This window comes from Montipora capricornis, chromosome 2 (assembly GCF_036669925.1).
Source record: "Montipora capricornis isolate CH-2021 chromosome 2, ASM3666992v2, whole genome shotgun sequence".
NCBI lineage: Eukaryota > Metazoa > Cnidaria > Anthozoa > Scleractinia > Acroporidae > Montipora > Montipora capricornis.
Genome location: NC_090884.1, coordinates 52,048,831 through 52,075,669, shown reverse-complemented (window position 1 = coordinate 52,075,669; position 26,839 = coordinate 52,048,831). Strand labels below are relative to the sequence as shown.

At 38.4% G+C, this 26,839-nt stretch overlaps 4 protein-coding genes across 5 annotated transcripts in view; all 4 read right to left on the bottom strand.

Moving 5' to 3' along the window:
• Positions 1-26,839, bottom strand: part of LOC138027359 (protein NLRC3-like) — a 77,254-nt gene that overhangs the window by 37,513 nt on the left and 12,902 nt on the right. The window lies entirely within an intron of this gene.
• On the bottom strand, positions 1,398-2,996 carry LOC138037483 (NLR family CARD domain-containing protein 4-like). Its single transcript, XM_068883402.1, has one exon. The coding sequence runs from the start codon at positions 2,994-2,996 to the stop codon at positions 1,398-1,400; it is 1,599 nt and encodes a 532-aa protein (XP_068739503.1).
• LOC138037482 (E3 ubiquitin-protein ligase DZIP3-like) lies at positions 14,341-21,835 on the bottom strand. Its single transcript, XM_068883401.1, has 3 exons — positions 21,786-21,835; positions 21,465-21,579; positions 14,341-14,900 (listed from the first exon to the last, which is right to left on the bottom strand). Exons 2-3 carry the CDS (start codon positions 21,568-21,570, stop codon positions 14,341-14,343), a joined length of 666 nt encoding a protein of 221 aa, XP_068739502.1. The 5' UTR covers positions 21,571-21,579; positions 21,786-21,835.
• Positions 16,328-16,981, bottom strand: LOC138024749 (uncharacterized). The gene has a single exon (XM_068871948.1). It carries the CDS (start codon positions 16,979-16,981, stop codon positions 16,328-16,330), a length of 654 nt encoding a protein of 217 aa, XP_068728049.1.

Sequence of the window (26,839 nt, the reverse complement as noted above, 5' to 3'; positions counted from 1 at the left end):
ATACAAGACATGGAAAGTGGTATGTTATTGGATAACTTTGAAATTTCTGCCTAGTTTGCATAGACTCACAGTTTCCACAAATGCACCTGCATATTCAGCCAAGGTTATACACAAAAGTAAACATTTCATTTCAGCAGCATGTCATCAATGGCATACATGTTGTCACTACAGCCCAATTCTCCACTTGGAGAACGGATAAATGACGATGAATGATTGTAGCAGTAATTACCATGCTATGAGCATTTCTGAACTGCTTTTTGCTATTTTTAGCTATTTTTTAAAATTAAGAAGCTAAACATTTTCAAATCTACCTGTGGAGCATCACTTTATAACATGAGAATATTGTTATTAGGTAATATTAACAACTAGTCTCAAAAACGTATTCAGAAATTCTTTTAAAAAAAACTATTAAAACAAAACTAATTGAAATTCTAGAAACCGAAACTCCTATGCCGAGATAGATACCTTAATTAACAAGATGAAAAATTACATTTCTTACTGAAGTTAAGTTTAGTGTGTAGTTTTCCTCTTTACATATTGTTCTTTTACCTAGAATGCTTTCTTCTCCTTTTCTCCTAAATTCTTCTACTTTCTAAATATTTGAAAGCACGAAAAGTAATGTTTACATGTTGTTGTTGTATATAATAATCATTCACTTCTTTTAAAAAAATTGTCTAAATAATTCTGTGTACAGTCTGGCTTGTCACGATTAGCTTTTCGCTGTTTGCAAGCCAGCCCAGTAATAACTTTAACTGTTTGCTGTAAATAAATAAAACTTGAAAACTTGAACTTGGATGTAAAATTTGTACACACAGTAAAATCACATGTAAGTATAATTGTGATGTTGTTACCGATTTAATTTACTTTTCCGAATCAAATCGCTTTGCTTTAACTCCTAATTTCTGCAAATTCTAACCAAAGCCACACAATTACGATGTAACAAAAGGAAACTGAGAGAAATAAGTACCGGTGTGGTTGGAACTGCCGACCCCAGTTGTAACTTATTGGTTGTTCTGCGTATCAGGGTTATGCATGAAACGCTGGATACACCTGATGCGATTGATAAGTCGGACACCCCTAATACCTTTGCTGCGCTTGATACGCCATATAGAGCCTTAGAAAGGAATTTGGCACCCGACGCTGAGAGAATAATTGATTAAAATCCAAGGGTACGTTCGATTGACCCTATTCCGGAATAAGAGTATGTGGAGTGATGATTTAAAATGGTTTAAAGTAACAAGACATTTTAACAGGTGTTTCACAATTTTAATGTGAATCTCCGCAAAAACGAAGAATTTCTAACTTTTATTCCATGTACTCCTTTTCTGGAATACGGTCAATCGAACTCATCCCAAATCAATTCCAACTCAGTCCAGCATGTGTTGAATTTGAGAGCCTTAGAAAGGGATTGAGCGCTCATCCAAATTCAAAGTAGTCAAGCATGTGTTGACTTTGAGAGCCTCAGAAAGGGGTTCAGCGCCAGCGTCACCAACTTGGTTGAAGCTCAAATCCAACTTAGTCAAGCATGTGTTGACTTTGAGAGCCTCAGAAAGGGATTCAGCGCCAGCGGCATAAACTTCGTTGCGGCTCAAATCCAAAGTAGTCAAGCATGTGTTGACTTTGAGAGCCTCAGAATAGGATTTACTGAAACCAATTTTGGTCAATTGCAAATGCAAAGTAGTCAAGCACGTGTTGACCTTGAGAAATTCACAGAAAAGATTCACATGACTGAATCCAATAGACACAGCTAGATCTTTAACAAGAAAGTAATGTCCCAAGGTCTGAAGTAACTTAGACTGAAGGTTCTCTCCAAGCCATTCGCATTCCAATATACATTTAAGTGCTAAATCTAAATCATCGGACGAACTTGCAACCTCTGCCATGCTTTTTACCAACGACACTGTCATCTCTTCAGATATTGCAGACAAAATACCACTCACGAATAAAAACACTTGGTTCAGTTCATTTGTGTTCGTTACATCGGTCACTACTGATTTACAATCTCTGTTTCCATCAAGGATCTCATAAGCAAGATAAACGCCAGCAAAGAACTCTTGAAAGCTCTTGTGCAGAAAGCCAAAGCGCAAGGAACATTTCCTTTTGCTGCCACCGGTCTGGATCGACAGAAAACCAAACTTGATCAAATTAATGGAACTGCCTTTCAATTGATTCTCGTCGAAATATAACTCTCCTTCACGTAAAGACTGCAACGCCATGCATCCCAACTGCACCAGGTCATCCTTGTAAAATTCCAGAAGGTTCACATTACTGCCACGCGATGATCCAATTTTCTTTTCATATCTTAACAAAACACATCGAACTATTTCTATGTACAGCTGTGTCTTTTCCCATGGAAGTACACCCTTAAAATCTTCCCAAATGATGCAAAGTAAAGCTGTCTTCAGAGGATTCCGTGTCAACTGTCTTAACTCTGATCTGTCACTCAAAAGCTGTTTAAGTAGCTCTTCTGCCAAGTGTTCCATGCCTTTAAAGTACTTACGGATGTATATCTGCGCATCTTTAAAAGTAAATCCAATAATCTCCCACAGGGTGTCACAGTACCGCCTCACGGTCCTTCCAGCTTCGTGGCGTGATGTGATAACAATGCGGCAATTGGGTAGGACTCTACTTTCCAGCAGGACATTGTACAAGTCAAATTTACTGGAATCCACTTCATCAAGTCCATCAAGCACGAACAGAACTTTGGACTGATTTTCTCGAATGAAATCGAAGAACCATTCCTTTGCGTCTTCGTCAAAATCAAAAGGAAGAATTTGGTCATCAATGGCCTCCCAAATATCCATTTCCACATCACGACACCTCAAAAGCAACAGAACGTCAATTTCAGGAAAAGACTCGTCCCATTCTTTTCGTTTCATTGCCCAATCATATGCCAGTTTTTGACAATAGGTCGTCTTTCCCATGCCTGGGTCTCCTTCAATTAAAACAGTCCGTGGCTCTGCACAATCTTTATGTCCTTTAAAGATAGCTGTCATGTTGGTGATTTCATCAGTCAATGTTTGCCCACAATCTTCAACTTGGTAAAAATATCATCTAGATGAAAGCTGAAGTCTTCACACCATGGAACAGGCAGAACAGATTTTTCGCGAGTATTATAGAGCTGACGGATCCTTTCTATATAAATATTGGCAGAATATGGTAAGTCTGCAAAAGTCAAAAATAATTTAAAAAAAGGTGTTTCATTTAGTGTTTTTTTTTTTGTTTTTGCTCTAACCTCAACCTTATTGTGTTCTTAATTTTGACACCACGGAAGGTCCCGTTTTTAGCAACATTTGAAAAACAAACGTCACTTAAGAAATGGTCACCTTTTGTCGCATAACCAAGATTTTTCCCCGAAAATGTAGTTTGATAGTAATACAAATTACTTTTTCTTACTGCAAAGTTAATGTCAGAAGCTTGAGACTTATCTTTGCGCCTTCCTTGCATCCGGGTTCCAAAACTTACATGCATCAAATGGTGAAACACTTCCTTACTTTTCAACACAAGACATCATTTCTTCAAAAGAAACTTGTAAACACTGGTCAAGTATGCACTCCCAAAAACTCACTATTATCTCAAGCAGTCTTTATCACATAATATTCTCCCTATCGTCAACTGTAATTTGTAATATTAATGGCTAATAACACACATCTCCTGAATGAAAATTAACGCTTAGTTTTAACTACAAAACAATTCCACTATCCACGTAAGCAACTTCCAGACCTTACTTACTTTATCTTATTTTTGCCATTGTATATTAGATTTACAGACTGTAAACAGATGCCAGAAAAAAATTCAATAGTGAGGAAACCTAATAAAAACCATTAAGGCTTTTAAGTTTAGCTTCGCTAACATGAAACTTCAGAGGGATATTCATTTAACAAAGATACAAAGTATGAAGTTTTTATATCTATGGTAGAATTAATACTTATCTGGAATATAAGTTTTTAAGTTTCTTTCTGAAGGATGCCAGAGATAGAGAGCCAGTCACATCAATAGAGAGAGAGTTAAAAAGCTACATAAGGGAAGATGAAAAGACTTCGCATGCCTTGTGTTGTAGCCTGACATTTCCTTTCAGTGATTTAAATTTATTACCTTGATCATACGGACTGCGCGTACTAGTTCCTGCAGCTGCTGAGAGAACATCAGCACAGCTTGCTTCTGGATGCACAGGATCTATTATAAATAATCAACACAGACATCGTACATCAGAGAGCAGGGCAAGTCAGTGGAGCTGTATTAAAATAGCAGACATATTTAAGACTTTGACAACAACAATTATTGAAACAGTGGGTGACACATTACCCCTTAATTTTGATGCAAAATCTCAACCTATATTTATAATTTCACATGCAAAATTACACTGTTGCCATGGCAACTCTTCCTACAGTGCCAAAATGGCATCTTACCGCAATTTGTCACCCACGAAATTTATAGCTAATAATAATAATAATAATAATTTTATTGCTTCTATAGCGCATGATACATGAGAAGATGCTCTCGTGCGCTTTACAATGACAAAAACTAGAATTCTACTATTTACAATCAAATCAGTTACATGAAAAATGGAAAAATCTAAAGCTAATTAATATTCCAACTATAAAATAATCCAATGGTATACTCGTCAAGTCAAGTCACTGTTGAGATTCTTATTCACCGTTGCTTCCAGGTTGTTGAAAATTTTTTGGGAATAGAAAAGAGTCATCATTGCCAAAAATATTAAATACTTCTCACAGACTTGATCATTAATTTTGGCAAAATCCGATTATGCACCGGTTTGTAAATCAGATGTTATTTCAATACTGAGAAAAGGATTTTCTAGAAGGCGAATAAGAATAAGTGTAATGTGTTATCACATCTCCCAGGTGTAAAATCACAGTGATCGTGAAAATAATGGTAGCTGACATTTTAAAAGTGTCCCCAATTACGTGGTTCAGTAAGTGAGTGTACCCTTGTAAACAATTCAAGAGAGAAATAATACAGTGATCGGGTACTTCATTCTCTTTAAAATTCTCAGTTTAGAGTTAAACTGATTATTTCCACAGTTTTTATTGTAAAGCAGTCAAATTAGACTTAACAACAAGGAGTAATATTATTGTCTATCCTCTGTGGTCAGAAATGGTCATAAATAGACACACGCAATGGGATCTTGTTACCTTTTGAAACCAGTGAGCAGGAATCCAATTAGTGTTACCTACTCTACACACAGCTGGTAATTCACAGTAATCAGCAGCTAAAAAAAGTCCTTTCACTTCATTTCTTTTTTTTCAACAGAAGACATCAGTCCTTCAAAATACCAGTTGTTGTAACAGCACCCCAAGGTTTTGTTCCCCAAAACCCACCAGCCTCTCCAGAAGTCTTCATTATACACTCCCACTCATTCAGTTTGTCCTTAATTCTGTCGTCACCATCTTTCCACTGCTTTAGAAGTTCTTTGAAATGTTCCTCATCCCATGGATCCATTTCTTGTTTCTCTAGTTCACAAATGGCATCTTCATATTCAGCTCCACCCAATCGTACCAGTGTGTTCTGGATCTGTTCTCTGTATTTACAGAAGGCTGCATCACTAACAGAGGCCTTTTCAGCATGGGTTGATAGTGCATTCACACAATACTTCAACCGTACAATGTCAGACTCACAGCTGGTGTCAAGTGAATGAGGAAGTAGATCCCAGCCAGAGGATGGAGGACTCAGGTTACAGATCGTCCTCAGAAGCACAATCAATAGAGAAGGGTCAAAGCCTGTGGATGATACTGAAGAAAGTTTAACTGGATACAACTTACTCCACTGCACTGAATTAAGGATTCCTTCTTTTCGAAGAGACTGAAGCTTAGAGTGCACTGGCTTGTGCTGCAAGGCATTGCAAAGGTCTTGAGGATGAATGGTTCTGTGAAACACATCCCTCAACACTTGCGACCCCAGCCTGACCACAAGGCAACATAGCAGTGTGTACTTAGTTTTTCCATCAACAGCACCTGAAACAAGTGTCAGGAAAGATCTCTCAGGCATCATTCCAGTTATACTTGAAGGGCCACCATCATGACAACCCTATTTACGGTGACTTTGTATCAGTGTTTAGGATTGCCATTGGCAAATAACATTTTCTATTACAATAATTTCACCTCACAGTTTCACCTCGCCATTGACCAGCTCCCAGACAGCAACACAACTAAGTACCCAGTAATAGAGTAGTTTGCCACCTAGAGGTTATCACATGGATTTGTCTGAAATGTTTTATTCCTCAAGTAATGCCCGCAAATGTGATTGTTGTGATACGTGTGGCCAAGCTTTCGTAATCTTTATTGTAAGAAAAGTATATTTAAATTGTCTTTTTTGCCACATGTTCTCAAAATATAAAAGTGATCTCTTTTGCTGTAAGATATCGAATTATTTTGCCTCGACAAAAGAAGTCCAAGGAAACAGTGAACTTCAACCTTTACACACATGCTTCCTTTGGTAGTCTTTCATATATACTGGGACTCCATTCATATCTTGATAATCGACAGGTTTATTACAAACTCACAACATGACCACCTCGCATTTGGCTTGATAGCTTAACTAGTGGAGCACAGTCTGCACTGATATCACAGAGGTCGTGGCTTCAAATCCCAATTATGCTTGTATTAAGTTAACCCATTGACTCCCAGGGGTTCCCCACTGACGAGTAAAATACTCCGGCGTTAGACAGAGTAAAATACTAAGTCTGTCCAGTTTAGGCCGGTTTGGACATCAAAAGGTTAATGGAGACATAATTTTTCAGTGAGTGATTAAACCCTCAGAACTAGGACGATCTTCAATCTTAAAATGAAAAATGCTACGTTGAATAAACCTCTTTCAACCACAGGCCTTTGCGTGGGTCTGTTACTGTTCATGCCTAAAATGGTTGTGGATGGAGTGCACCTGACCTTTACCCTAACTGAAGGATATGGTTATGAAGTCAGTAAATCTAATTGCAAAAAATTAGCCTCAATCTTCAGGTCAAGGACAAATTGCAATTACGTCTTCTTGGAGATGATGTACACAGCTCCAACAAGTAGTGGTTGTAGTTGACCTTCTAAAAGTTTATTTCCACTAAATATTTCATGCCAGCACCTAACCTACAGTATGCCACGCAGTTGTTAATTGATGGTATTCAGCAGCTAAGAAAAAATTATATTTACAGAACACATCAGTCCTTTAAATACTGTTGTAACATCACCCTAAGTTCTTGTTCCAAAAAACTGACCTGCATCTCTTGAGGTCTTCATTGTACACTCCCACTCATTTAGTTTGTCCCTAATTCTGTCATCACCATCTTTCCACCGCTTCAGATGTTCTTTGAAATGTTCCTCATCCAAAGGTCCCATTTCATCTTTCTCTAGTTCATGAATGGCATCTTCATACTCAGCTCCACCCAATCTTACTAGTGTGTTCTGGATCTGCTCTTTGTAATTACAGAACACTGCATCACTGACAGAGGCCTCTTTGGAAGTGGCCGATACTGCTTCCACAAAATACTTCAAACGTACAATGTCAGACTCACAGCTGGTGTCAAGTGAATGAGGAAGTAGATCCCAGCCAGAGGATGGAGGACTCAGCTTACAGATCGTCCTCAGAAGCAAAATCAATAGAGAAGGGTCAAAGCCTGTGGATGATACTGAAGAGGGTTTAACTGGATACAATTGACTCCACTGCACTGGATTGAGGATTCCTTCTTTTCGAAGAGACTGAAGCTTAGAGTGCGCTGGCTCATTTTTCAAGTCATTGCAAAGGTCTTGAGGACAAATTGTTCTGTCAAACACATCCCTCAACACTTGTGACCCCAGCCTGACCAGAAGGCAACATAGCAGGTTGTACTTGGTTTTTCCATCAACTTCACCTGAAGAAGTGTCAGAAAAGATCTCTATGGCATCATTCCGGTTACTAAGGGCCATCATCATAAAAATCTCATTTAAGGTGAGTTTCCTTCAGTTTTCATGATTTTCTATGAATAATATTTGCTAATTTCATTTAAAAATTCAATGGGATCACATCACCAGCTCTGATCCCAAGACAGCTCAGAAGTAGAGTAGTTTGCCACGCACGGATTCAAATCCTGTTCAAGCTGAAAATTTTCAGGCTTACGTTTGTTACTGCTCAAGCAATTTTCATAACTGTGATGTGCTTCTGCTGTTCAAACATGTTTCTATTGTGTTTACTGTAAAAACCAGCAAATAGGCCACACCTTTTTTCCAAATCAGGGTTGCAGCTTATCTGCAGGAACACTTGAAAAAGGCGTCGTGAATTTTAACACCAATTTCCGTTAACTGACACTTTTAACAAATTGACTCCTGGGGGTTCCCATTGATGAGTAAAATCGTCTGGCGTTAGACAGAGTAAATTACTAAGTATGGCCAGTTTGGGCCGGTTTGGGCTGGTTTGGGTATCAAAGGGTTAAAAAAAAAACGTCGGGAAAACGTCACACTGCATGGAATTTCCACTGCCCCGCAAACCTGTTTGCAGCATTGACAACGGCCTGTCCAACTGCACCCTGCCCCTGCCCCTGCCCCCCCCCCCCCCCCCCCCAGGCTAACCCATGGGAATTTGCCTTTTTTTTATATGGATGGCAAATTCCCCGGGTCTGGGCACTTAAGCTGTCAAATGCCCAGCGGTGGGGACGAAAGTAGAGGGCAAGTTACACTTACTTTACTCCTAAAAGCTATTCTATATTCTATAGTGTCATCGAGACATCCAGCTACGTGCCTTTTAAGAAAGTAGAATCTTGTTTAATTTTTCACCCAAAATAATTTCAACTAACATTAATATTTTTGTTTTAAATTGACTGAAGGTACATGTATCCTTGATATTGCATCATTTTTTAACAAGCAATGAAGCTCCTTTCTGGCCCTGTGATGATGTGGTAATAAATCGAACCAGCGCCAGGAACTCCCACTGTCACAATGCTGCCAACAAAGGAAATTGGCATGGTATTCAAACATCAATTACAGAGAAGATGTCATAAGGCTCAAGTTTGCGTGCAACAACAACAATAAACACTGCAAAGTAGAACTTCAGCTGCAGTCAAGCTCTGTGACGGGTGGCGAGAATTGCATTTCGAGAATCCAATTGTTGAATTTCGGGGTGTATTTAACTTCTACTTGAGAAGCATACAGATGATCGTTTTTGCAAAATAACATACGTATAAGCAATTCAACTTTTTTTTCCTTTGGATGTTCTCCCATTTCTGAAATTCTATTCTTCAAAAATGCGTCGCCTCGTCCCTGGGCAGTGCTGGGAATTATTTGTCTTTCTTTATTCGCAGGACATGTGTCCTTTCAAATCTTCATTTTGGTCGGACATTTGACAAATTGGACAAGACATAATTTATTGACTGACAACACCTTGAAGAAGATAACTCAAGATGTGCTGGTGAGATGTTCGGTCATCGTTTCCGATCATAATGTGAAATTGGCTGGACATTTTCAAAATGTAGTCGGACAATGTCCGATGACCGACTGTTACTTCCAGCACTGCTGGGTCCAGACGTCCCAGAGCCCCCATGTCTCCGTCCCCTGTCCCCGTCCCATTTTTCGACACAGCCAATAATCATCGTTACTTTGAGAGCAGAAGAGAAATCATTTCACATTGACAGCATACACTGTAATTATTGTTTATCAGAGAAATCTAGTGAATTCCAGTTTAAACTAACACCAAAATTTGTGTGGGCCCTGGATAGATAGCAATTGTATGCCTCAGGTGTAGGCCACCAGCAAAAACCTTCACGAAATGCTACAAGAAAGACCATTTAAACTGCGAGCTGTTTCCCAAGAACACAAATTCAATAAGCCAAAATAATATGGATAAGCTAACAATTGTCAATAAAATTGGGTGGGATAAAAATCTACTTTTTGATAACACACAAGGAATTTTATAGCCTTCTTGTACAGTCTTCTCTTGCTTGGTAAAGTCATTGTGTACTGATCAATTGCAAGACAAGGGAAAAGTGATTTCTTCAGACAGAAACCCTGAAAGTTACCGGTAGTTTTTTCCATTTCAAGTGAAATTGGATTTCCACATTCATTCATTCATTCATTGTTTTAGCCCATCAAATCTTTCAAGATCCATCGGGACGGGAATCACTCAATATCGCCGGTTCACGGCATCTGTAAAATTTATAGTTGGTCCTTCTCAATGTTTTGTGTCCTCGAAACCTGGTGAATTAGTGGAACTTTCTGGTAGAAACCACGCTTATCTAGCGTGAATAGTAACTGTTTTCGGGTTTGATTGTCTGGGCAGCGAATTAGGTGACCGAGATATTTCCTTTGCACTGATTTTACAAAGTCTTGGTGTTGCAAGCGGTGTGGAGTTTCTTGGTTGACCATTTGAACCGGAAATTCTCGTCATTATCACTTGCGCTTTTAGCGCAGGCCCAACCGTTTCGGATCATCGAACAGAGAAATTGGTTGTACACAGCGTAGATTCTGTCAAAGTTTCGCGCTGACATTGTCCAGTATTGGCAGCCGTAGGTGAGACGGGACCTCAATTGGGCGTTAAAGACTAGGATTCTTGTAGCAAGCCCGATTTTGTAATTGCAGAAGAATCTTTTCCTGGATGCAAATTTGGCTTTAGCTTGTTCATTACGCGTGTTGATTTCTGGTGTCGTTGTTATGGAACCGGATTTGAGCACCGAGGTAACGGAACTGTTTGGTGTTTTGGACTGGTTTGTAATCAAGCTAGATTATGGAACTTGGGTAGGATGCAGATGAAGACGGAACCGTGGAGGAAGAACAAGTGGTTGTTTTTGGGTTGGAGTCTTGGAGAAATTGAACATTTGATATCATGGTCTCGGTTTTGGTTGGATTGACCATGAGCGAGTATTGTCCAAACGTCCTTGTCACGTATTGTGAATTGGTCAGCAATACCAGGTCATCTACATAACCGCACCACGACAGGGTGTGTTCACCTTTTGGAGTGTTTCTCGGATCTCGGTCAGCGGCTGGAATGGCGTGCGAGTTACTTCGGTAACGGTATGTGAAAAAATCAATGTCGAGAGCCCGTGCACGTTCCATAAAATCTCGCATGCATACGTTGAACAGGAGTGAAAATAGTACTGGCCCCTCAGGGTTTACGGCCATTTCGTTCCACGGTCAGATCGTTCCAAGTTAGATTGTTCCAATCAATAGTCAGATCGTTCCACAAAATAGTCAGTTCGTTCCACAAAAAGGTCAGTTCGTTACAAATATGCAAAGCCAAATTTGTTGAGTAAACTTTCACTTTATCCTAAGTCGTTTAAAAACAAACAAGAACGAATAATTTTGTTGTCTTGTTCTTAATTCAACCAGCCACGGGCTTTTAACATTAACTTGTGCCAATTATTTGCTCTTAATTGCATCACAATAGCTCGTGCACGTGTCTTCTAAGAGGTTAACTTTCTTTTGCTCAACTATTCACAACCCACTCTCGAAAGCGAAATTTCGCCAAAGGATATTGACAGTGTATCAATCTAACCTTAAAATGAGTTAAATAAATGGAACCGTGATTGCCGAAGTTAATACGATTGCGGCTATCAAAAGCTTCATCCTTTTACGGCAACAGGGTTAAAAGTGAGATAGGGAGTACAAACTATAGATATTGCTCGTGGTTTATGGATAAAAAAAGAACTCAAGACGGTATGTTAGCGAACTCGAACGTAGCGCCAGAACTCGACAAGTAGCGCCGGAAATCGGTGTAAACCGTTACAGGTTTCTCTCGCTGTTCAATCTACAACCACTTTACATGTAGAACGCTAACAAAACACGTAGGCTACAGAGTTCTTTATTTTATTTTCTGTATTGTATTCTGTATTGTGGTCAAGAATCTGCAAACATACGCTCTCGCTATTGTTTAAATAGTTGCAACATCGTTCCGCAATGCAGAGTGAAATTAACATTCGACGCTCTCACTATTATGTAAATAGTTGTGAAAATACTTTCATCCCTGTTCCGATCGCTACTCTTTTAGAATATAGATATACATGTAACATATGTGTAACGAACTGTGTGGAACGACCTGACTATTTTGTGGAAGGATCTGACTATTGATTGGAACGATCTGACTTGAAACGATCTGACCATGGAACGAAATGACCGGATACCCCCTCGGGCCCTCCCTGCCTCGTACCACTAGTTGTGGGGAATGTTGCTGTTGCTCCAGTCTTCGGGAATCTGCAGTAAGTTCGACTGTAGAGATGCTCGAGAATATCCAGCCATGGTAGGTCCTGGCCAGGTGGAAGACGCGTTCGCACGCAGAGAAACATTGTCCTACAATGTACGGCATAATTTGTCAAAAGCCACGCTGCAGTCAACAAATGAAGTATATAGTGGTTCCCGGTTTGCTCCAGAGACTTGTTGTGACCGTTTGAGTAGAAAAATTCCGTCATTTGTTGATTTGTCCTGCAAAAAACCGTTTTGATGGTTGTGTATTCGCACTCGAAGCCAGTGTTCAAGACGGTGTAGTAAAGGTAAAGGTAAAGGTACACGTTATTTAACGTCGGAAGTTCCCTTACTCTCTAGAGAGTACTCTCCCAGGAAGCCGACGGTGCGCTCATTTTACCCCCCTCTTTCCATCAGTGCTCCGTTTTAAGGGTATTAAAGCTACCTAGGCTACACTGAATGGAAAGAAGTCGAAACAAGGATGTGAGATCCGGGGATCGAACTCGAGACCTTATGCACCAAGGCCGCGCACTAACCGACTGTGCCACCCTTGCTTCTATAAAACTGCTGATCCAACGCTCAGTCCGCGCCACGTCGTCGGGCATGAATGGGGCTTTTTCCGTTTCCACAAGCACGTCAGGTTTGAAAATAACCATTCTTCAGGTACCTGTCGCGTGCGCCAGACATCAAGAATTAGCTGATACAGCTCCTGTAGAAACTGTGGGGAGTCTCGGGCGTGTTTCAGGAACTCACTCGGGATATCACTACTGGCTTTACGGTTTTTTTGCTGTTTTAAAGGCGTCGTAAACCTCGTCTAGAGGTGGTGGATCGTGGTTTACCGGATTTTCTTCTGAAAGTTGCTGTAGGTTGGCAATAAATTGCGGCGGACGTTGTGAGATAAGAGCAGCGGGTGTACTTTGAAGTGGCGGTGCTGGGAAGTGCTGCTTGAAGGGTGTGAGTAGCTTGTCTGGTCTACAACCGTCGGACGGTACTGGTTTGAAGGTTTTTTCCGAATGCTGGAGGTTGGCAAAAACCTTCTCGATTTGGCGATTAACTGCGTTCATGTTGATTCCAGAAACTTCGTTGTCGTAGAAGATGTTACGAAGTTGCCGTGAACATGCTCAAATGTCACTGTGTACCTGCCGGATCGCAGCTGGATCGGCGTTGTCCATATGTAACTGATCTTTTCGTGACCGCAGGTCTCGCAGTCGCTGATATCAGCCCATGGGGCTTGAGCTTGGTCATGCGTGTATTTTGGGAGTGTTATCCTGGTCAAATAAACTGTTGAGTTAATTGTTATTCACTTTAATTTGCTTCCAAGGTTGTTGAAATTCTTTTGGAAATAGAAAACAATAGAGTCAATGGCAGACATAGACATTTGGAAAAATCTGATCATTCACCGGTTTGTAAATTAGATGCTATTTCAATAGTAAGAAAATTAAAGGACTGTCAAGAAGTTGAATAAGGATAAGTGTATTGTCTTATCAATTACCACATCTCCCAGGTGTAAAATCAAAGTGATCATGAAAATAATGGTAATTGACATTAAAAGTGTCCCTAATTACCTGGTTCCGTCACTGTCTTCTTGTAAAAAAGTCAAATTCAAGAGAGAAATTATAACACAGTGATCGGGTGCTTGAGTCTCTTTAAAATTTACAGTTTAGAGTTAAACTGATTATTTCCACAGTTTTTAGTGTAAAGCAGTCAAATTAGACTTAACAAGGAGTAATATTATTGTCCATCCTCTGTGGTCAGAAGTGATCATAAATAGACACATGCAACAGGATCTTGTGACCTTTTGAAACCAATGAGCATGACAAATCAAAATACATTGTATTGTTGCTAATAGCCATTTGAGTTGTTTCAGTGGCATATTGGGATTTCTTTATCGGTGTTCTCCACCCTTCCCTCCCTCTGTCCACTAATTTTATCAGTGCTGCGATCGCTGCTCACTCTCTTCCCCTTGTGCATGGGAGTTCTTTGCATTTTGCTAGATTTCCAGGGTTTCCCAGCCATAAGAACCTGTTTTCTTCTAGAAGCTGGCTGCTGCTAGATTTTTCAGGCAGCCATTACCAATTAAGTACACACAGTTAATAATTCACAGTAATCAGCAGCTAAGAAAAAATGCCATTCTTTTTTTTCCCAACAGAAGACATCAGTCCTTAAAAATACCAGTTGTTGTAACAGCACCCTAAGTTTTCAGAAGTTCTTTGAAATGTTCCTCATCCCATGGATCCATTTCTTGTTTCTCTATTTCACGAATGGCATCTTCATATTCAGCTCCACCCAATCGTACCAGTGTGTTCTGAATCTGCTCTCTATACTTACAGAACGTTGCATCACTTACAGAGGCCTCTCCAGCATGGGCTGATAGTGCATTCACACAATACTTCAACCGTACAATGTCAGACTCACAGCTGGCATCAAGCGAATGAGGAAGTAGATCCCAGCCAGAGGATGGAGGTCTCAGGTTACAGATTGTTCTCAGAAGCACAATCAATAGAGAAGGGTCAAAGGCTGTGGATGATACTGAAGAGGAGTTTGCTGGATACAATTGACTCCACTGCACTGGATTGAGGATTCCTTCTTTTCGAAGAGACTGAAGCTTAGAGTGCGCTGGCTCATTTTTCAAGGCACTGCAAAGGTCTTGAGGATGAATTGTTCTGTCAAACACATCCCTCAACACTTGTGACCCCAGCTTGACCAGAAGGCAACATAGCAGTGTGTACTTGGTTTTTCCATCAACAGCACCTGAAAAAGTGTCAGAAAAGATCTCTAAGGCATCATTCTGGTTACTAAAGGCCATTATCATAAAGACCTCATTTAAGGTGAGTTTGCTTCAGTTTTCATGATTTTCTATGAATAACCATTGCTACTTTCATTTGAAAATTCAATATGATCACGTCACCAGTGATCCCAGGACAGCTCAGAAGTAGAGTAGTTTCCCACCCACAAGTTACGGATTCAAATCCTGTTTAAGCTGACATTTTTCAGGCTTTACGTTTGTTACTTACTGCTCAAGTAATTTTCATAACTGTGATGGGCTTCTGCAGCTCAAACATGTGTCTATTGCATTTAGTCCAATCATATCTTCACATGTGCTCAACAGGTTTGAATGCAAGAGTGACTCAACACAAACATGTAACAACAAAATTTAATGGTGACATCAACAGAGAGCCTAAATTTTACTACCAATGGACAGTACAGGAAAGAGCTTTGGTTTACTAACTTAAAACAACAGGAAACCAATTCCAACAACTTTCTGCTGCCCTACATATGACTTATCAACAACAGCAGCTGCAACAATAAAAATAACTGACTGACCTAGCTATTTTGCTGACAATACACCTAAAGACATTAGACTAAGATAGATCAAAATGCACCAATCACTATTTTACAGTCTTCATGGCCAATGACATCTAGGCTCAACTAGCAATCAACCAATAACATCATGACTTTGATAACCAATCACTGCATCAATGACTAGAGTATTAATACCATCTACTGGCAAAACACAAATTACTTGACTTTGAAGATGACTAATCCACTCAGATACATGTAATGTCACCCTTGAAAGTGACCTTCACCACTAGTGTGTAAATGTGATACAGATCTGCCGCTCATGTTGTATATATTTCACATTGACTTTTATCAAGGAAAGTCAACCACATGACTGCTCAAGATAGTACTTCTAGAGTGCAATAACATTATTTTTCTAATTTTCACGGTCACAACTCAAAAACCGATTTCTCTCAAATTTTGTACAGATGTAGTGTATGATGTCTCCAAATGCACTGACAGTATAGTTTTGGGTCATGCGCGTTTTCCTTTTTGAGAAAAAGCAGATTAAGAATTCCTGCTGCAATTGCCATTTTTTGCAACGATCAAAATAATTAAGTTACGCTTACTTTACTGTCAAACTTTCCTAAAAGAAGCAATTCAGATCAGCTCAATACCTCCTAAAAGCTATTTCATAGTATCATCGAGACATCCAGCTACGTGACTTTTAAGAAATTAGAATCTTGTTTAATTTTAAACAAGCAAATATTAACGTTAAAAGCCGACGTTTCGGCGTCATCGTGACACCATTCTCAAGGCAAATAGAATAAATAATGCGATATCGGTTTGATTTAAATAGTCTCTACAAATTAACATAACAACAAAGGATCACAAGTTCTTCAAGTGAATACCTTCGCGCGAATAGAATCCGTTTGCACGTTTAGGGATGGTTTAAGTTTTCTTATGAAAAGCATCTCCTTAATTAGGCAATCAAACTTGTTAGTACATTTGGTAAGCACGTGAAATTGTTCTGAAAAACAAGATGGTACGTTTGAATTATGGTCGCCAAAATAATGTTTACAAATTGACGACGATTTTTGTTTGTGTCCATCAACGCGTTCGTGGAGGTGGCCGCGAGTGTAACCTACATATCCTGCATCGCACAGGTTACATTGAAATTTATAAACTACACATTGTTGGTTAACAATGGCTGGCTTGACTTCTCGAAGTTTAAGGTCTTCGTTGAGTTTTCTGATCACGAACAAGGGCTGAATGGTGGCTCTGATTTTTGCGCCGAGGTCTGTGAGACGCCTTTTCACTACATTAGCGGAGACCTTATCTTTGAAAGGTATGATAACTCGGATGGGGGGTGTAGTCGTGTCGGTTGATGGAATGTGCTGCTGGTCTGCTACCTTAGAATCTACAAATTTCTTGACAGCCAGGTTGAACAGGTGCTTCGGGTACTTAAGCTTTAAGAATACAATCTTAAGTCGATCGCATTCTTGTGAGAAGTAAGACCAGTCGGACGATATGCGGTAAGCACGATCTAACATTGTGGTAATTAGACTGCGCTTGTAACGGATGTCCACGTGGCTCTGGTAGTGGAGTAAAAGGCCCGTGTTGGTTGGTTTTACGTAAAGCTTGGTCTTGATTCTGGTAGCTAAGTTTAACAGTTCAACACCAATGAAAGGAAGCGAAGCATTCCGTTCCACCTCCATAGTAAACTTTGCTGATGGGTGGCAATTGTAAACATTATTTTGGCGACCATAATTCAAACGTACCATCTTGTTTTTCATCACAATTTCACGTGCTTACCAAATGTACTAACAAGTTTGATTGCCTAATTAAGGAGATGCTTTTCATAAGAAAACTTAAACCATCCCTAAACGTGCAAACGGATTCTATTCGCGCGAAGGTATTCACTTGAAGAACTTGTGATCCTTTGTTGTTATGTTAATTTGTAGAGACTATTTAAATCAAACCGATATCGCATTATTTATTCTATTTGCCTTGAGAATGGTGTCACGATGACGCCGAAACGTCGGCTTTTAACGTTAATATTTGCTTGTTTATGATTTAAGAAATCGTTATTGTTTAATTTTGCACCAAAAATAATTTCAACTTGCATTAATATTTTTGTTTTAACTTGACTGAAGGTACATGTATCCTTAACTTGATACTGCATCATTTTTTAACAAGCAATAAAGCTCCAAATCTAACAATATTTGCACCTTTAACTCTTTAAATAATAGCCTTTCAAATGATATAAAAATTTATTTGGGCAAATATACATGTATATGCACTGCATGACAGTTTACCAAATTCATGTATTTTTTACCCTACAACAACAACTTTATTTATTTGTACCAACAGTAAAACAATAAATTTCAAAATATTACAAAAATAGAAAGGAGTACAGGCTGCCCCAAATAACCATAGGGGCTAAAGAAATAGGACAGCCACACTCTGGTGATTAAGCTAACATAAATTAGGTCAGATGCACACATATACGCACACAAGCGCCAAAGCAAACAACACATAAAAGACTGAGGAAAACAAAATGTCAAAAACAACGGAAGGCCAGAAGAATTATGATGTTAAGATAATGAGAATTTTTAATAGTTTTCAATAAGAATTAGCTTTAGGTTTTCCTTAAAATGTTTGAGAGGAAGACTTGCTTTAGGTCATCACTTATATCATTCCAGACTTTAGCACCCTGAAAACGTATATTAAAGATTCCATAATTGGTTCTGGCTTTCGGAATTGCATAAGTCATTTTGCTAGATAATCTGGTATTATAACTATGTACATTCCTAACAGGATTAAAGTAATGGTCAAATACAGGAGGTAGGAGTTTATTATGAAACTTATACATAAATACTGCTAGTTGAAGGGCAATAATATCAAACAGCTTAACAACTCTTAGATCTTTAAATAAAGGACTTGAATATTCATTAAAACTAGTAAAAGTACTGTAATTATTCTTAAGGCTTTCTTCTGTAATATAAATAAAGGTTGTAAAGTTGTCCGATAAGTACCGCCCCAAGCAATTATGCAGTAATTTAAAAAAGGTTCACTAGAGCATAGTATAGGCTAAGTAGTATTTTGGTACTTATGAAATAACGGAGCTTAGAAAGAATGCCTATGCTTCTCTTGACTTTTTTAGAAATATAAGTAATATGAGTCTTCCAATTAGCATTATAATCTATGTAGACTCCAAGGTATCTAATAGACGTTTCTTGTGTTAACATTTGATTGTTTATAGATAACATGACCTGTTTGGGCAGTTTTCTTTGAATAGGACGAAAAATGACAAAATTTGACTTATCAACATTTAATGAAAGTCTATTTGCACATAGCCAAGTATGAACTTTGTCAAGTTCAGAATTAATCACACTTTCAAGCATATTTATATCCTTATGCTGTAAGAATAAATTTGCATCATCTGCAAAAAGATGAAAATCCACAAGACACTGGTTGAATGTCTGAGGTAACAGCACCCAGGGATACAAACTGTGTTCTGTTGCTCAAATATCAAGTAAACCAGTCCTTAACAACAGCTCTGATACCAAAGTAATCAAGTTTTGTGAGTAGAATTTGGTGATTAACAGTATCAAAAGCTTTGCTATAATCTAGAAATATTCCACAAGAATAATCATGGTCTTCGATTGCCAATTGCACTTGGTCAATTATACTAAGAACTGCATGTTCAGTTGAATAGTGAGAGCGGAATCCAAACTGTTTACTATAAATAAGTTGTCTCTTATCAAGAAAGTCAACTATCCGCTTATACATAAGCTTTTCTAACAATTTATTAAAAATAGAGACTAACGAAATGGGTCTATAATTGTTTAAGGTTGTCTGAGAGCCCTTCTTAAAGACTGGAATTACTCTAGCCATCTTGAATTTCTCAGGAACAATTCCAGTAAGAAAAGATGTGTTAAATATTGTCTGTAAGGGACCTGATAATTCACACTTAAGAATCCTTAAAATAAAAATAGGAATGCTAGAAGGACCCACAGCTTTACTAACATTAAGTTTAGCTATTTCTTCTTCAATTTCATTTTCAGTCACCGGAGACAAAAACAAGCTATCAGGAATGGGAGATGACATGAACTCCCTAGCAGACTGGGAAGAACTAGGGATAGAACATGCAAGATTAGTACCTATATTAGCAAAAAAGTCACTAAGTGCATTAGCGATTGGTTTTGGGTCAACAATTTCACGATTATCTATCACTATTTTGTTCACTGTCTGATTCACTTGGGTTTTAATTTGAATAATTTGCTTAATTCCATGCCAGATTCGTTTGCCATCCTTTACATGAACTGCGAAAAAATTATTATAATAATTTCTTTTAGCTAATTTGATTAAGTGATTCAGTTTATTCCTGTAGATTTTAAATTTTTCATGGTGGTAGGTAGATTTTGTCTTTAAAAATTTCTTAAATAATCCATTTTTAATTCGAATAGAGGCCCTAATTCCAGAGGTTATCCATGGTTTTGATCTAGCTTTTAAATTTTGCTTAGATAATTGCTTGACAGGTACATGTTGATCAACAACCTCAGACAACTTATTATAGAAATTATCAAACATACAGCTAGGGTCAGAATCATTATTAAGCACTCCTTCCCAATCAATTGATTGAATATCAGTAGTCAGTGCTTGTTTGTCCAAGTTTGAATAATCACGCCTGTAAACTTTAGTGCTGGCTGGAAGGGAAGATAATTTACTGACAATAAGAAAATTTGGTAAATGGTCTGTTAGATCATAACATAAATTACCACTAATCACAAATTGCTCAAGAGAATTAAAAAATATATTTTCAATAAGAGTTGCAGAGTGGTCTGTTATTCTAGTTGGCTGCAGGATTTGGGGTTGAAAATAAAAAGCACCCAGGGTATTAAGAAACCTGTCTGTATCAGGATGTGACTCAAACTTAAGGAGATCTAAGGTAAAGTCTCCTAGCAAAACACAAAACTTGTTTTCTCGATGTACATTGTCTACAATCATATTAATATGGTTAAGAAAAGCATCTACATTACCATGGGGGTGTCTATAAAAAGCCCCACAAATGGTATTACGTCCCTTACTATTTTGAATTTCAATCCATAGGGATACATACTCATTTTGCTTTTGGGCAGAGGGATCAGAACGATGAGTATATGCAACATCATCCGTCACATAGAAGCCTACTTCCCCGGCATAGGTGCAGCTTGGTTGGGACAAAAAGTTGTAACCAGATATCACAATATTTAGGAGAGCCTCTTAATCATTCTTTAGCTTAGTCTCAGTTACACTTATTACAGGTATAGGGAAATGTAATTCGGATAGCATATTAACCAGATTATCAAAAAGTTAGCCTGCAAGCTCCAAATATTACAATTAAGAAAGGAGAATGAATTATTTAGTTAGACACTTTACAATATCTTCATTAGCATGAAAGTCATGTGTAGTGAAATAATTAAGATTCAAGTCAGATGGCATATGAAGGTCAATATCTAAATTAGTAAGATGACCAATGCTGGAAATAGAAAAAGTTATATCGAGTCGAGGTAATGAGGCATAGCTGGATGGACAACTGGAGCTATCACAAAACTTACAAGTATCAATAGAACTTCTCTTCTAAGATGATGATGATGGGATATCAGCAGAAGAGTTGATAGGTATCACAGGAGAACAGGAATTCCTCCTCAAGAAAATTTTTCCAGCATTAGTCCACAAGGAACTTGTAACTGTTGTCTTTTTTAAATTTTAAGCAATATTTGAAAAGTTCCTTATTCTTTGGCATTAAGCTTTCATTGATAAAGATCTTCTTGTCAACAGGGAAGCCAAGGTCTGCCGTGGTGATAGATTTCAGCCTTTTCCTTGCACGATACCCTACATGTAAGCTTGGACATCAAACTTCCTAATTTGGGCTTTCATCAAGTTTGAAAAACAAATGACGCTTGGGGTTTTTTTTTAATAGAAACTATGTGCCATTATTGTTGTCAAGATATACTGTTGTTATGTACCAGAAACTAGAAAATAATTTACCAGAATGTTGATCTTCCTTTTTCTTCCCCTGCAATATTTCCAAACCAACACCTTTGACAACCTTCCATGCTGGTGGCTTCTTACCATGCTCTGGCTTTTTTGACATCTTTCCTCACTATGTACAAGAAGATAAAAATTGATAAGAAGTGGATCAGTGTTTTGTTCTTGGATGTGTAAAAAAAAAACATTAACCCTTTGACTCCCAGGCCGGCCTGAACCAGCCGTACTTAGTATTTTACTCTGTCTGACGCCAGATGATTTTACTCGTCAATAGGAAACCCCTGGGAGTCGATTACCACCCTCAATCAGCCACATGCTTACCTTGAGCTCAAGTAGAGACACTGTGTGATTTTAAAATTATCTTTTTAAAGAAAGATGAGCCACGTTGTTGTTGTTGTTTGCTGCTGCTGGGGGGGTGGAGGGGAGGTAGGAACCAGGCAAGTGCTCAGGCTAGAAGTACCACTGGCAAAAAGTTCAGTGTTTGCACATGCACCCTTCACACCAAGGGACTGAATGGAAAACCTGTCACACTTACTTCCACTTAAACCTACAATACAAGGGAAAGGGAACTTCAGGGCAGGATAGAGTCAAAGGAGAAGGAAGTAACGTGCAGGCAGGTTAGGAATCGACAAAACAAAAAAACAGATTTCTGGGTAGCTTCCAGGGGATGAACATATGCAAGGTTTGTTAGTAAAATCAATATCCAGGCCTGTGGCTGGATTTTGATCTCAGCTGGGCCAAATGCAATTAAGTCACCATTTTGAGCTTTGAATTTTATCCAAGGCTGTTTCCTTCGAGTGCAAGTTTGGGATTTCACGATGTGCCGACCGGTGTGCCAATATTCATGTTCAAGACTAACAGCTTAAACCTCAGAGGGCTGGATCGGGGATAAGATGACGTCAAACAGTCACTTGCAGCACTTAAAACTGCAGCATGTAAACGCAGCTTATTTTTAATGCAAAACACAAGTTTAAAAGTCTGAAAGCATAAAACTCACGTGCTGCATATTAATTTAGGCACGTGCACATGCATTGCATTTTTAATAAACTAGGGAGACTTTGACATCATCTTATCCTGTGAAGTGGACAGTTGTTTTAAAGCCTCTCCAATTCAAATGCACTGCATGGAGGGGAACTTTAAGTGCTGATTAGACCAGCAGATGGAAAATTCTGATTTACTAGCTAGGATGCAAATATGATACATGTACTTCCACCTTGTGTTGACCAATACCTCTATACTCTGCCTGCAGGGAAATTATTAAGTTTTCCAAAGGCAAAAGAAAATAAAAAGTGCTAAAACTGACATACGCTCATTTAAAAACTGGCAAATGTTTTAAAACTCCACAGAGGAACAAATTAAATAGTAATATGAAGGAAGAACATGGGCAATGGACATTAACAAAATTAATAGAACTTCAAAGAGGAGAAATTCTAATAAAAATTATAATACTGCACAGGGGTTTTGGCAATATTCATGGAATATTTCTTCACTCACATGTATTCAAGTAACCTTAAGCATAACACCTTTTGAAAACAGGGTCACCCGTCAAACGAGTTATAATTTATGTTGCCTGATATTTACCTTTATTCTTTTTCTTTATTCACTAGAATGGTACATGTAAATATGCCATTAAAAAGGTGAAATGCAGACTGCACAAATCTTAATGGAAAATAGAAAGTCGCAACTATACAGTATTGAGTCATGACTGTAATAATGGTGTTCTTCCAGTTTTCTAAATTTGCACTTCCTAATGATTGAAAATACTTGTATTCTTGATGGCAATAGTTAAAAAGTCTTGATGACATTTGTAGTTTTTCATCTGGATGCTTTTGGATGTTCTCGCAAAAATTATGTTACGTTGTAGACGTAAAGATCAAAGACAATTTCACTGATTATGACCTTCTTGTAAATGGCCCCACACCAGTAGTGAACTTCTTACTGTCGGTGTAGATTCAGCTTAAATGCTCTTGCATTGCCTCCTCTCTTGGTGTTTGTTGTAACAGACCATTTTACAGTTGTGTGCTTAGTTACCCAGCCTACATGTATGGATGAAAGTGAGGCTGGAGTTGACCTTGCTTTGATGGAAACCTCACTGCTTTTCTTATGTAAATTCTTACTCATTAGCATGACAAAAACATCTTTAACATATGAAAAGGAGGGAGGTCTGTATCACAGCAAGGTCAACACTAGCCTCACTTTCTTTTATAGGCCAGGTAACTAAGCACACAACTGTAAAGAGGTCTATTAAGACTCTTTTGTAACTGCATTGTTTTCGATGCTTACAACGGTGATTAATAGGTGAGTCTCTGGGCTCATTGATGTGAGTTCACTATGTGGACTTCTTTCATCTACAAAATTAATCCTCTTTCTACTGTGTCAGACGATGCTGCTTTGAGTTGAAGTATTGTGAGGTTTTACAGTATCTGTATAAGGTAGAATCTGTTCCCATAACCTTTGCAATGACTGTTCATCTTCACCATCTTCTCTATGATCAGTACTGTTAGGTCCTGATCTTGTTTGGTTTTGGAATTCTGAATTAAGTTCCCTGACAAAAATTTCTTTTCTTGGCAGATCCAAAGATAATTTTTAATTCCATCTTTGCCATTTTCCTAGATTTTGCTTCTGATTAGTACAGCACAATCTCCAATACATTGCAGGTACATGTTTGTGGAACCTCTCCCTTTTGCATTGTATGCACAATCTTCTTTGCCTGTGTTAATTTACAACCATCTCCATGACTGGTTCATTTGTAAACATATTGTTGAGAAAGGTGACTACAGTGGACAGGATTTAAAAGTCATAAAATGATGTAGTCTACATTTGACATCGATATCCCTTATGGCTTATGCCAAAATATCTTGCAGCTTTTGCTTGACCTTACAGGCACATAACATTATTGTACACCCATTACTGGTTTGCCCCAAGAAGGGGGGTTAGTAACTCAAGGAATATATTATAATTTATAAATTAATGCTGTACTGAAGATAGATGCCCAGAGCATTTACAGTCAAGCTATGTCATGCATGACCAGTAGTTATGAAAATTGAACCAAGTTTTCAATTCTGTGTGCAAGTTTTGAACTTTGCTCTCGAAATTCTGAATTTCCATGGATATTTCCTTGATACCCGTATATAGAAACTAGTTGGCTGTGAACTTTCGTTTTATTATAATTAAAAATAAACGGTGTTTGAAAAGTGAAATTTACTTCAAGTGTTACATACATCAAATGATCTGATTGATGCCCAAAGCGTCTCTTTATTTTAAGATACACTGTATGAGGGATTCACTGTATACACAAACTCAACAAAACTAATGTGCTTTAGGCAAAACATAAGAGAGTTCATAAATAGCAGACTATCAAGTCCATCCATTACTACCTGCAGTCAAGAGATTAATATCCTAATTTCAATTTGAACCCAACATTGAACAAAATACAATCTGCAAACTGTTGTTGATCAACCAAAAAACAAAATAAATTGGAAGATTTTGCTTCATTTCTCTTTTTCCTCATAATTTAAAGTAATTTCATTGGGTGTGAGGAGTGTGTCTGTGAGACTGAGGGCATCGTCTGATACAAACCTAGCAGTATTATACATGTAGACATTAATTTTATTTGAGGGTGGGTGTCCATAACATAGATCATTTTGTCTGTGATCACATTACTAGGTTTTCATTCCATACACATTCCAGGTGTTAAATAGGACACAAAAACATTGCTAGTGTTTCAGGTACTGCTCTTAGTATTTCGAGCAAAAAGAGCCACAGGCACACCACGCTAATGTTGTAATTTGAGTGTCATGATCAGTTACACAAGTTATAATAAGGGTTTGTGTGGGGAATTTGCAAACATGTTTAGGAGTCGAAAATAAAATTAATATAGAGAAAGAAAACAGCAAACCTATAACCCATTGCAATCAAGTTGAAAATAATAGCCAGACTATGCCACAAAAACACTGATAAGGTAATGTGATAAGGTACCAAGAAGACAAGGTAGGGCATTTTTGTTTGATTCGTGTTCTTTATTTTTACTCCTAGACGTGTTCGCAAACCTTATAATGTACCCCATTGTAATATACCTAGACTTTCACTTAACCAAACAAGCACTGTGATTGGTTGATTCTTCGTCATGTGCCCCTGATAAAATTCAAATGTATCCGGACCGGGATAAAATTCCACAGTTGTTGCCCACTCCGGACGTTAATTTTGCTGTGATTGTTGAAGGAAAATTCTAAATAATTATGTAACAAAGCATTTAACCCTTTGATGCCCAAACCGGCCTAAGCCGGCCAGACTTAGTTTTCTTCTCTTTCTAATGCCAGACAATTTTACTCTGTCTAACTCCAGGCGAATTTTACTCGTCAATGGGGAACCCCTGAGAGCCAATGGGTTAATGTCTGGTCCCTCCGGAAGCTGGTTAGTCCTGTTTTCCCTCAAGTCCTGATGTTTCTCTCGACTTAACCTGGGTGTCAGAGGCCTTTTTGCAGTCTTACTCTCATACACGCTGTCATTTTCAACCCACAAGAACAGCCTCTGGCCCAGAGAGCCATTCCTTTGATAGCGCCAAACGAATTACAATCCCGCGTGTATGTAAACATCCAGTGCCAAGCACTGTGATTGGGAGAGAATTACAATGAGCACGTACATGTACTATCACTCGGTGAAACTGATTTTTGGCTGTTCTTCCCACTTTGTGGTTTGGGGAAAGTCTTTTTTTATTAAGGCTTTGTGTTTATGCGAGAAGAACTTGATGATCAGTCATCTCCCTGCATAATGGTGACAATTCCGCTGAAAAGGATCGTGTGAGAGGGCAGTTGACAGCAAATAACTTTTACCTTAAAGGCTACAGAATGAACAATCCAAGATGAAATGCTGAAAACTGCTGAGAATGCATTGAACCAGCGATTTGTCTCGGAAATCAATCCTTTGTCCAATTGATGTTGCTACTTTCTGATGAATTCCATACGGTTTTGACTCGACAAAGAAAATCTTGTATGGATCATTATTTTTCTCTGCCACACTCAGACTGTAATAGAGACTGTAATGGGTATTTAATTTTTCGGTTGCGTTCTGTGAGAGCGGTGTTCAGTCATTGCGTGTCTTGCATGTAACTGTTGCAAAAACCCTGCATGTTTTGAAACTCCTCTGAAAATTTGGGATTTCGATGTCAAATTCCTATTCCATGATTTTAGAAAGCTGAGGGGTGGTAGTTTACATATTAAGGAAATAATCTCTGAAAGTCGAAAAATTAAATTGCACGAAATATTATAGGCATAGAGTTTATGTGAACAGTCAGCGCAAGAGTCAACTGTGTTCAATGTACTGAATTTTTTATCAAAGTTCAAACCTTTTATCTCGTGCAGGTCTCGGCTATGATC

Coding starts and splice junctions, on each gene's coding strand:
- LOC138037483 (XM_068883402.1), bottom strand. CDS start 2,996: ATGACAGCTATCTTTAAAGGACATAAAGATTGTGCAGAGCCACGGACT.
- LOC138024749 (XM_068871948.1), bottom strand. CDS start 16,981: ATGTTAGATCGTGCTTACCGCATATCGTCCGACTGGTCTTACTTCTCA.
- LOC138037482 (XM_068883401.1), bottom strand. CDS start 21,570: ATGTCAAAAAAGCCAGAGCATGGTAAGAAGCCACCAGCATGGAAGGTT. Junction 14,901..21,464: donor AAAGGAAGATCAACATTCTG/GTAAATTATTTT, acceptor ACACTTTTTCAG/GTGCTGTTGATGGAAAAACC.